Genomic DNA, 12,835 nt, shown 5'->3' with positions numbered 1-12,835 from the left:
TTGTCAGAAGTTACTGGTTCTAATCCGCACTCGTATCGTTTTTTTTCCTCATCAAAACTGAATATGTTCATCAGTGGTTGTATATCGAGCAGGGACACGTTTGTGTGCATTATGTTTTGTGATTTAACCGGAACAAATAGAGAGTCTCTGCAACGGATTGAAGCGCGCGTGCGCTGCATAATATACAACCACAGAAGAACATATTCGGTTTTGATGAGGAAAAAAAAAACTATACGAGTGCGGATTAGAACCCAGAACCTCTGACACTAATGGTTTAATGGTAGATCGTTTGCCAAGCAAGTACACATGTACAATAGTCGGATCTATGTATTTATTCACGCGAAATTTCTCGCCACTGACAACATATATTAGATCTCATTAAACGACAAATTAAACCTAATGTACTATTTAAACCTAATGTACCTAATGACTTTTCATTCAAGCACTACCATTTAGTTTTTTTCTCCAAGGACTACAATCAGAAATCTCATTTATCAAACAATATCTTTCTTTATTATCTTTTAAATTAAAAAAAAAGGTAAATAAATTGTACAAATAAAGTGCAGCAGATGCAATGACTGTGCTAACTTTAACCATTGAAAGGATACTATGACAAAGATATCGCTTTCCTTATTCAAACATGAATATATGATTGACTTGAAGAATAAAAGCTTTATCATATTCTTGGATATTTATATGAGCAATATCACGCTCATAGCCATGCATAATGCCTCTATATCTGTATCAAACGGACTGCAGGGTTAATTTTGTGTGGAAAGATTGTTTTATCATAAAATTAAACATTTATTTCCCATATATTGCCTTCATTAATTCAAGCAGTTTTCAAGTACTTCTTCATAAAAATGGGTTTTCCAGGATTTAAATTTCAAATTCAAGTACTTCAAGCACCTTTTATGAACCCTGATAAAATGATCAAAACATTCACTCAGATTGCAGCCAGCAGACAAAATAATATTGCAGCAATAAAAGCCATTTGAAACTGAGAGAGAAGTTTGATGCACAACATATCAATGACGATATTGATATCAGCCAATATTTGCATTTATTTTATCAGTGCCAGTAGTGTACGATATTTGAAGTAGATTATATTAGAGCTTATTTTATTCGTATCGCACATATGAAGAATCGCTCACTTTCTCGCAACTGATCTGGCCTCAGAGTCGGCATCATGAACTCCTTTCTTAATGGTTTCCATCAGAACAGCGATGTTCCTGAAGAGAAGAGAAGATAAAAACGACTTTTAGTGTGATAAAAACAGCGAGTCCATTCAACCGAGCAGCCGAATCTCCACAACAGCAGAACATGAGCTCAAATCAATGAACCGGCTGTCCCTGCAGACCTCCTGAAACACGATTCTCCATCCATTAACCCAGAAGTGCTGGCCAAGCCGATCAGACATCGCCATGCCGAACATATGCAGGATTATCAAGGACGTCACTGTGATTCTGATGAGCTCATGAAGGCTTGTGACCCTTTATAAGATGATCCTCTCCTGAGAATCCAGATAGTCATTGTATTGCCATCGGGTTTCATAAATGGGGCAGAACAAGTGATTGCTCAAAGTCAAGAGTGAAGTCGATTTGAAACTGAAAATGTTTGTTAAGCTACAATCCATTTAAAGGTCCCATATTGTACAACTTTCTGAAGTTTATTTTAGGTTTTGATGTCCTTAAGAATATATATTTGCGGTATAAGTACCAAAAACCATGTCAATATATTTTTACAGGTCCTTTCTCAGGCTCTGCCAAGAACAGCTCGATTTTGGCCTGTCTACTTAATATTCATGAGCCTCTCTTCTGATTGGCCTGTTGTTTTCTAAGTGACCCACCATTGGTGACTGAGTAGTTCTGACATCACAAACATACGGAAGTCACAACATCTCGTGAAAAGGCACAGCTACTTTATGCAGGCTGTGTGCATTTGTCTGTGACTCGACTGTTTTGAAACTTATATGGTAGTTTCATAGACCCTAGACCTCTGTTATCATGAAAAAAGCTAGAAAATTTCAGTTTTGAAAATATAGGACCTTTAATATAGATAAACCACAACTAAAACAGTTATCAACAAAAAATAGCTTTTCAGTAGGGTACTGAGTTTTGTGAACTGGATCAAATGATTAATTGAAAAAAAAATCGACTCTAAAGAACCCGTTCATTTAGATGATTCGATTTAATGAACTAGTTCAACCAAATGATTCAGTGATAATCAGATTTTAGGAGGTATTAAAAGACATGCATTTATACTAAATACCATCAATACAATTTTTTTGAATGTATTCAACTGATTAAGTATGTAACTGAGAAACAGCATTTTTTTATGAAATATCTATTTGACTATCACTTCATATGAGTCATTATTAATGGAGTGACATAAAATGCTACACAATGAGTTATGACTCCAGTGAATCACTGAATCATATGAAAAGCTTCACTATAATAAAACATTACTTGACTGTATTTGATTCACTCACTGGGTTGTACGATAACAAAAAAAGTAGCTAAATGTACCATGTCCAATTTGTGAATGAATTGTTCTTTTGAGTCGGATATCTTAAATGATTCATTAGATCCGGTTCGTAAAACTCAGTGGTTATTATTATAATTTAAATAAATAACGCTTCAGTTGCCATTAATTGTAATTTCAAGGAAAAGAGCAACCAACTACATTAATTAAAACATCTTCATTTGTGTTTCACAAAAGAAAGAGAGTCATACGTGTTTGGAACAGCATGAGAGTGAGTAAATGATGATGGATGCTTGGGTGAACGATCTCTCTCATTGCTCACCTCTCTAGAGAATGAGTCTGCCATTCCTGAAGCAGAAGATCTAAAAACTCATAACAGCGTCTGTAAGTCAAAGAACAGGTTCAGATCAGAGAGAATGTGTTAATGTGTGTGTGTGTGTGTGTGTGTGTGAGTGAGTGAGTGAGTTTGTCCGTGTGTTTGAGAGTTTGTGCGTGTGTGTGTCTGCGTGTGTGTGAGTGCATGTGTGAGTTTGTGCGTGCGTGAGTGTGTGTGAGTGCGTGTGTGTGAGTGCATGTGTGAGTTTGTGCGTGCGTGCGTGAGTGTGTGTGTCTGTGTGAGTGAGTGAGTTTGTGCGTGTGTTTGAGAGTTTGTGCGTGTGTGTGTGTGTGTGTGTGTGTATGAGCGTGTCTACGTGTGTGTGAGTGCGTTAGTGAGTGTGTGTGTGTGAGCATGCGTGAGTTTTTGTGTGTGTGTGTGGGCGTATGTCTGCGTGTGTGTGAGTGGTGCATGTGTGAGTGCGTGCGTGCGAGTGTGTGCATGTGTGTGAGTGAGTGAGTTTGTGCGTGTGTTTGAGAGTTTGTGCGTGTGTGTGGGTGTGTGTGTATGAGCGTGTCTACGTGTGTGTGAGTGCGTTAGTGAGTGTGTGTGTGAGTTTGAGCATGCGCGAGTGTTTGTGTTTGTGTGTGGGCGTATGTCTGCGTGTGTGTGAGTGCATGGTGGAGTGCCTGCGAGTGTGTGCGTCTGTGTGTGTGCGAGAGAGTATGTGTGTGCGCGAGTGCGTGCGAGTGTGTGCGTGTATTTAAGCGTGTATGTGTGTGTGTGTCCTCACCGTCTGACGGCCACAGATTTAGACGTGCAGTTGCTGGTCATGATGGGAATCAGACGTGGATAGTGAGTGTGCTGATAAAGAAACAAACACATCACGGAGATTTACTACAACAACACATACATTCACATATATGTGTAATATCAGGATATTATGATTGAATCGGCGAGAATCTAAAATGTAAAGTGTATTTCAGAATTATTATATACATGAAACTGATTTTGACTGATCAGGACTGGAGAATGATTCAATAGGAAGCAGTCTGGGATGTTTTTAACTGACGGCTCATCAAACCCACAGTGAATAAGTGCCGGATACCAGACGAGACAGAACAAACATGCAGATCAATGCTATTGATTATGTTTGCAGCTCTGAATCCAACATTACGCCTGGCTGCACGTTACACAGAACATCAGCTACTGATATATGTGTGTGTGTGTGTACATACTCGTATAATGAGACGGATCGCCGCCATTCCGGATGTGGCCATAACTCTAGCGCTGTTGGGCACGAGGTTGAGTAACGTTGGCATGATGTTCTCGGCTCCGTGATCAAATTTATTCCTCAACACAGATGACAGGTGCCTGATAGAGACGCATCAGAGATCAGACTAACACAGAACACTTCAAACCTGTTTCAAAACCTAGTGAACCATGTAGGGAGCATTTTGAGACTGCTGCCTTCTAAGACACTAAACCTAATTTTAGCCAAAGCATTGCATGTACAGAGGTATCAAGTAACGAAGTACACATACTTTTTACGAATTTTAGACGAATTTTTACTTCAACTCCTTACATTTTCATGCAATTATCTGTACTTTCTACTCCTTGCATTTTAAAAATAGCCTTGTTACTCCTATTTCATTTCGGCTTGTCATCGTTCAAAAAACAAAACAAAAAAACTATCCAGATAAATCACGCCATCCGGAGAGAGTGAATTTGATTGTGGTTGGATGAGAAGTGTAAACATATACCATTCCGACACACTATTGGTTTATACGCGATCCATCACACCTACACATGTAAAACACATATATGCTTCTTTAATGTATTTGCATTGTACTAAAATGCATTCATTTTCAATGGACATATATGCGGCTGAAACAGGCAGCCTAGTGGATCCCAAATTTTTCAACATTAACATTTTAATATAACATTATAGTCATTATGGCCTTCAGAGAAATGTTTTTTGAGGAGGTAGTAGTCCACTATAGGCCCCTGTGGCGCGGCCAAAGGTTTTGTCCTTAAAGCATTATTTTCCTTACATTATTTTTACTCTCATACTCTAAGTAGTTTTGAAACCAGTACTTTTACTTGAGTAAAAAGCTTGAGTTGATACTTCAACTTCTACAGAAGTCTTTTTAAACCCTAGTATCTATATTTCTCCCTAGTAATGAATGTGAATACTTTTGACACCTTTTTGTATCCTTTGAAGAGGCTTTTGCATTATGTTACCCAATTTGTATTCATTGTATGCTTATTAGAGCATCATATCATTAACTAAGGTAGTTGACTATGTAGACAGTGAGGTAGGTTTTGGGCTGGAGTCCGTCAGTGTATTCATGCACACTTTATGCCTTCACGCTCTCTGCCTCATCATGAAGTGAACCAGATCTTATACTGTTGGAATCCATCCAATGTTTGAAACCAGACCACTTAAACTAATTGATTCTTTTGATTAAAGTAAGTCTGTCAGCACCACTCAGCACTCAGTCTATCTTCAACTAGAACTGTACACTGTATACCAGCAACTGCGTCAACTCAGAGAAATGTGGTAGGTTACGGTACATTTAAACACTATCAGTGGACAGGATTGCTTTACATCACAGAAAACAATCAAAAGGAGATGAAGTACTTTTAAGTATTTTTCTAAAAACAAACTTATTTTATTAATTTAAAGGTGGGGTATGTGATTTCTTTTTTGACCATTTTTTCAAAATCACTTGAAATCCTATTCCTGACCCACTTGCTGGCTGTAAATTAGAAGCACTGAAATGAAAATAAAGCAATTTAATCATCTGTGGAACGGGCAGGAATCGAAAAACTCCAGCCAATCATTTTCAAGACCGTCTAGAATCATTGGATAGAGAATGCGTCACTCAAACGGTCTTACCATGCCCCCCTCCCCCCACCCCCCTCGCGCGTGTGTCCCGTTCGTGCGCATACTCAAAGCTCGTGACCCAGTCACAGGAAGTGCAAGTCGCCCCGGTACAGAGAGAGAGAGAGAGAGAGAGAGAGAGAGAGAGAGAGAAGGAGAAGGTATAGTTGCTTCCGTTTGGAGAATGTCAGACAAGACACCATCACAGAAAAGGAAATCTATTTTCGAGAGAGCAATTGCGAACAAAACGGGCGAAAGAGAAAGGTCTAAAACAAGGGTCATTCTAGGCGATGCTTTTCAATGTTGGCGGCAACTGAAGGAGCAGGAAGGACTACCAACAGATGCGGCTGTGGCATTTTTTCTGCTTGACAGGTGAGAAGCCGATTAACTTGTAGTATTTACTACTAATCAGGGAACTGTCTTTACTGACGATATGCACACGAGAATTGTAGCTGTTCAAACGTTATAGCCCAGCCATATGTAGAACTAGCTAGCTAAACAACCTGTTTGGGGAGGAAGCGGATGTGAGCGTTTGTGTTTATGTATGGGCATCTGAGTTTTCGCTCGTGCTTGATTGCGCGTCCATTTTTTTCGAATGGGTGGAGTCAGAGCCAGCGTTGGAGGAGAAGTAGGTAGGACCTTATGAGTTGTGTATTTTCAAAATCTGCCGGCCGTTTTGCAAATCACATACCCCACCTTTAATTTAAATATATTTTTAAATATTATATGTAAATATTATTCAATTTTATTGATACTTTTCATTATTGCAGGAACATTAGGTGTTAATTTAAAATATTTTAAACATTAAATACAAATATATTTATATATAATATATATATAATGCAATATTTTATAAACGTCACATATGAATGTAAATGTATAAATATTATATAAATATAATTAAATATTTTATTTACACTTTTTATTATTGCAGGATTTTTTTTGTATTAATTTAATAAATTTTAAACATTATATATGAATATAAATAAATAAATATATATAAATATATATATATATATATATTATACTGTATATAAATACAATTAAATACTTTTATTGATACTTTTCAGTATTGCAAGAGGTAAAAGTGTTAATGGAATATATATTAATGATTATATATATATATATGAATATAAATATATAAATATTATATATAAATACATTTCAATACTTTTATTGATACTTTCACGTATAGTTGAAATTTTAAGTGTTAAATACATTTTAGAAATTATATATATGAATATAAATATGTACATACTATATACAAATAGAATTTTATATATTTTTTGATACTTTTTGTTATTGCAGGAACTTTATATGTTAATATTTGATATTTTAAACATTATATTTGAATATAAATATTATATATAAATATGATTCAATATTTTTATTGATATTTTTCATCATTGCGAGAATTTTAAGTGTTAATTAAATATATATTTAAACATATATGAATATATAATACATCAATAAAAGTCTGCTATTCTTTATTTTATTTATTTAACCAGGTGAGTCCCATTGAGATGTCTGCCAAGACAGGCACCAGCATATAAAAAAATACAAACACATAGGTACAGACAAATAACACAGAAGACTAGTAAGCTAACATTTCATAAAATCGTTTTAAATAATTTTTACAGTCTAAGAGCATTTACATATTAAGGCATCTGCCTCTAAGTCTTTCATTTTAGCTTGCTTCCTAAGTCTTTAGCTTGCTTCCTAACCCAGTCTAATAGACCTGCCATTGTATATTATGAAAAATTGCTTTTGTTCTGTTGTTTTGTATAAAAGCATGAATGTAAAAGTCCTCACCCCAGTGTGATACAGGCCTCACGCACCACCTGCGAGCGCAGATCTTTGGCCGAGAGCTTGAACGAGCCCTCGAGGAGCCGTAACTGCTGGGAAAAGCCGTCGTAGTCGCTCGCGCCGGCCAACAGCAGAGAACGCACTTTCTTCAGCTGCAAACCAAACAATACATGAACTACGCTCACACATATACTTGACTTTCAGCACTCCTGACAAGCTGACTTTACGCTTTCCTGCTTCTTAAACAATAGAATAAATGGACAAACTATTGATTTGAGTTTAAATGATTTGGATAATATGTAAGATGAGAAACAGTTAGGCTATATAGGAAATAGTGGACAATACTGCTTTAAAGGCATAGTTCACCCAAAAATTTAAATTCTGTCAGTATTTACTCTCCCTCATGTTGTTCAACTCCGTAAGACCTTCGTTCATCTTCAGAACACGAATTAAGATATTTCTGATTAAATCTGAGAGCTGGATCACTCCTCCATAGGCTTCTAAAAGTTATTTAAGACATCGTTAAAATAGTCCAAGTGACTACAGTGGCTTAACAATAAGTTTATAATGAGTTCACTAGTTTAACAGCGCAGCGCTTCTGTGTTGTACGTCACACTTAGGCTCACTATTGGCCGACGCTGGTCATGTGTGTGATGCGTGTACAACACAGAAGCGCTGCGCTGTTACACTAGTGAACTCACTCGAGGCCCACAGAGAAGGAAATCAATAGTTGAAATAAAGTCGTTATTTTTGTTTGTTTTTGCGAGAAAAAAAAAGTATTCTCGTCGCTTGATAAACTTAAGATTGAGCCACTGTAGTCACTTGGACTATTTTAACGATGTCTTTTTTTGGGGGGGAACAAGTTTAAATCACTTAGAAGCCTATGGAGGAGTGATCCAGCTCACAGATTTAATCAAAAATATCTTAATTTGTGTTCCGAAGATGAACGAAGGTCTTACGGGGTTGAACAATCAAGTATTCCAGAGAGATGGTTAATAATCAGGTGTTTTATTCCATAATAAATGTGAAATGACTCACTGCAGCCACTCGCTGTTCCCAATCATGTTTGTCATCGGAGAGAATTTCTCGGATCTTGTTCATGGAGTCCTCGAGCTCTCGAGAGGAGTATATCTGTGAGTCAAACAACAGCGTCATCAAACCCACTGAAATCTGGCGTCCCTCCAGAGATCTCTAATGGAAAAGCCATTGAACCGAGAGTCCTCTCACACCGGCACAGGACGTCCAAACAGATGCTCCACACAACAGATAAACGTGCCGTTGATGATTCCTAGTAGTTTTGTTTAAAGAGAGCTACAAACGAGAGAGTTCTCTACTAAAAATGAACAAACTAACATCAGTATCTACAGTAATATCAAGATTGCTTAAAAAGTTCAGAGACCTATTTTCCATTTAATTTAATAAACATTATAAATGTCTTTACTGTCACTATTGATCAACTGAATGCAGAATTAAGTATTAATTTCTGACCCCAAACATTTGAATAATAAAGTTTGATTGACAGCTCAGTGGTTGACGCAATAGCATTAGTATTTCTGACTCGCCTGTATGGTCGGCACATCTTCAAAGGCTCGGATGAAGTCTTCTTCATCGACAGCTCCGGCACCAGAGCTCTCTTTACCTGAGGAGACGAGAAGCAACAAGTACACTGTTTTTATGCCATATCCCAAAAAGTGTATAAAAATAGGCGTTCCATCCAATTAAGATCTTTTATTACTTTTATTACAAACAACACTGGAATCGGCCATTCAGAAGGCCAAACCTATCAGTTTCATAAGAATAACATTGTGCTTCAGGCGACCCGAGTTCGAGTTCGAGTCCCGGCTCCCTCTCTCTTCACTCTCTGTCTAGCTACTGTCCTATTCAATAAAAAGGCTAAAACACCAAAATTAATTAAATAACATAAACCCCTGAAACTGCCTCTGACCTGAGCTCTTGGCGCTGGAAGCGGAGCTCGGCCTGCGCAGGGATCCCGTTCGACGCACCGATGACGCTCCTTTAGAGGACGACGAGGAACGCCCTCCATCCGCCGAATCTTCATCCTCGATGTTCTTATCTGAGGAACGACAGAGAAATCCCTCATTTAAAGCTAGCCAACTTTCTGAAACTCTCTTCGCACCCTGATAGCAATCAATAATAAAAGTGGTCTAAATATTAAAAAGTGTTTTTAAGACGAGACTGGAACACCAGCGATGAAGAACGATTATTCTTGCTGCACCACATGATTTGATATGTTCAGTTGAACATCCTGATAATGTGTGTGTGTGTGTGTGTGTGTGTGTGTGTGTGTGTGTGTGTGTGTGTGTGTGTGTGTGTGTGTGTGTGTGTGTGTGTGTGTGTGTGTGTGTGTGTGTGTGTGTGTGTGTGTGTGTGTGTGTAGCTCTGAAGGACAGCAGCTCCTTTGCTCAGGAAAAACCCTGCGTGGACGGATGATTCCCTTCCAGAGAGGGAACGAGCACCAAGATCTGCCAGACCAGCAATCAATCGCCATGAATTATTTATGCACACACACGTGCGTGCGCGCACACGCGCGCACACACACACACACACACACACATACACACACACACACACACACACACACCTCAACCTTATTCATCATGCATTAATGTCAACACCTCTTTCCCACAATCCTTCACTGTGGATGGTCTAATACGCTCTGAACTACTCCAGAAACCACCGGGGAAAATAAACACACACACACACTTATCCAGCTATCTATACGAGGACATACCACAAACATCTAATGTCTTATATAAATAAACAGACTAACGCAAACCCTTGACTGACCCCTAAAAGAAAAGTATGCAACCATTAATACACTCAAAAACTGCTACCAAAAGGATTTTTCATCAAAGTGCAAACTACAACCAATTCTACACCAAGAAAAAGCATTTTCAGCCCTTTAAACCCTCACAAACCCCCTCTGAATTTGTACATTTTCACTCACGTTATTTTATGTTTTTATCAAGCAGTTTTCCTTGCAGAGACTATTGAGAGGTTCCATAACGCAGGTTGTGAAGGCAAAACCTCACACACACACACACACACACACACACACGGTCTACATGCAGCATTTAATCACAGTTATCAGATTTCACACACACACACACACACACACACACACACACACACAGCGCAGAGACAGACAGATGTGAGCTGCTATCATTCCTCCTGACCTACAGATCTCCTGTCTGTCAGTCTGACACTCATGCAGTGGACAGTGAGACACTTACTGTGTGTGTGTGTGTGTGTGTGTGTGTGTGTGTGTGTGTGTGTGTGTGTGTGTGTGTGTGTCTGACGCTCATGCAGTGGACAGTGAGACACTTACAGGCACAGATCCTCCGACACACCAGCTTCCTCAACATATCGTCACGCTTTCCCACGCTGCCTCATTCTGACACAGCCTCCACCGGCAGCTCGACCCCTCCCTGCCTCCGTGTGAGTGTGAGTGTGTGTGTGTAAACTGGAGGATGGTGGGCTGATCTATTACTGATGAAGCCCCGCCCACAGATCACTGGGTGGAGGCGAGCAGGGGGAGGGGCCAAGCACACGGGCTGCGTTCACAATGAAATTCTAGCATACTGCATACTACAAGCATACTGCATACTAGGCAAGGCAAGGCAAGTTTATTTATATAGCACATTTCATACACAATGGTAATTCAAAGTGCTTTACATAGAAGAAATTAAAATAATCAAAAGAAATCAGAATAATTAAAACAGTTTAGAATAAAAGATAAAATACAGAAATCAGAATAATTAAAACATAAAATAAAATACAGTGCAAACAGTCGGACGAACAGTGGCACAGTGCTCATTCAGTAAATGCACAGCTAAACAGATGTGTTTTGAGTCTGGATTTGAATGTGACTACTGTAGGAGCACATCTGATCTCTTCTGGAAGCTGGTTCCAGCTGCGGCTGGCATAGTAGCTAAAAGCAGACTCGCCATGCTTAGAGTGAACCCTTGGTATTTCTAGCCGATGTGATCCTAATGATCTGAGTGATCTGTTGGGTTTATATTCAGTGAGCATATCTGCAATGTATTGAGGTCCTAGGCCATTGAATGATTTATATACCAGTAATAATACTTTAAAATCAATCCTAAATGTAACTGGCAGCCAGTGTAAAGACCTGAGGACTGGTGTGATGTGTTCATATTTTCTGGTTCTGCTCAGAATCCTAGCAGCAGCGTTCTGTATGAGCTGCAACTGTCTTATGGTCTTTTTGGGAAGGCCAGTGAGAAGTCCATTACAATAATCCACCCTACTGGTGATGAAAGCATGCACAAGTTTTTCTAAGTCTTGACTGGAAACAAAGCATCTAATTCTTGCAATATTTTTCAGGTGATAATATGCTGATTTAGTTATTGCTTTGACATGACTACTGAAACTAAGGTCTGACTCCAGAGACACACCCAGATTCCTGACTTGATTTTTAGTTGTTTGACCCCTAGACTGAAGGTATGCGTTCACCTTGAGAACTTCATCTTTGTTTCCAAACGCAATGACTTCAGTTTTGTCTTTGTTTAACTGAAGAAAGTTTTGGCACATCCAATTGTTTACTTCATCAATGCATTGGCAAAGGGAGTCAATGGGGCTGTAATCGTTAGGCGATAGGGATAAGTAGAGCTGTGTGTCGTCTGCATAGCTATGGTAAGCGATTTGGTTCTTTCTCATTATTTGGCTCATTGGGAGCATGTACAGGTTGAATAGGAGTGGCGCAAGAATTGAGCCTTGAGGGACTCCGCATGTCATGGATGTCCACTCAGACTTATGGTCTCCTATACTCACATAATAACCTCTGCCTCCTAAGTATGACCTGAACCATTTTAGGACTATCCCAGAAAGCCCGACCCAGTTTTCCAGCCTGTCAAGAAGTATTTTGTGATCGACAGTGTCAAATGCAGCACTGAGGTCGAGTAGTACCAGCACTGATAATTTGCCTGTATCAGTATTTAAGCGAATATCATTTATTATCTTTATGAGCGCGGTCTCTGTACTGTGGTGCGGTCGGAAACCAGATTGAAAATGGTCAAAGTATCCATTCGAGCTTAAGAATTTGTTCAGCTGATTGAAGACAACTTTTTCAATGATCTTGCCTATGAAAGGAAGATTTGAGATCGGTCTATAGTTGTTTAATATGGTCTTATCCAGATTGCTCTTTTTCAGGAGGGGCTTGACAACAGCAGTTTTCAGGGAGGTCGGAAAACTCCCAGAGAGAAGTGAGGCATTTACCACTTCTAGGAGATCTGCTTCTAAGCTGTGTAACACATTTTTGAAAAAAGATGTGGGAAGTGCATCAAGGGCGCAGGTTGATGTTT

General features: G+C 38.9%; 1 protein-coding gene across 2 annotated transcripts in view; it reads right to left on the bottom strand.

The window, feature by feature from the left end:
- clasp1b (cytoplasmic linker associated protein 1b) overlaps positions 1–12,835 on the bottom strand; it is a 79,390-nt gene that overhangs the window by 40,058 nt on the left and 26,497 nt on the right. For both annotated transcript variants that reach the window (XM_077229773.1, XM_077229775.1), the window contains 8 exons: positions 9,439–9,567; positions 9,056–9,132; positions 8,532–8,624; positions 7,500–7,645; positions 4,039–4,174; positions 3,594–3,664; positions 2,807–2,866; positions 1,155–1,232 (listed from right to left, as the gene is read on the bottom strand). In XM_077229773.1, coding sequence (XP_077085888.1) covers positions 1,155–1,232; positions 2,807–2,866; positions 3,594–3,664; positions 4,039–4,174; positions 7,500–7,645; positions 8,532–8,624; positions 9,056–9,132; positions 9,439–9,567 — 790 coding nt within the window. The remainder of the gene's footprint in view (positions 1–1,154; positions 1,233–2,806; positions 2,867–3,593; positions 3,665–4,038; positions 4,175–7,499; positions 7,646–8,531; positions 8,625–9,055; positions 9,133–9,438; positions 9,568–12,835) is intronic.

Source organism: Siphateles boraxobius, unplaced genomic scaffold (assembly GCF_051911475.1).
Source record: "Siphateles boraxobius isolate OS27281-9 unplaced genomic scaffold, OSU_SipBor_1 135, whole genome shotgun sequence".
Classification (NCBI taxonomy): Eukaryota; Metazoa; Chordata; class Actinopteri; order Cypriniformes; family Leuciscidae; genus Siphateles; species Siphateles boraxobius.
Note: the sequence above shows the minus strand (reverse complement) of the source record. Positions and strands in the feature narration are given on the sequence as shown.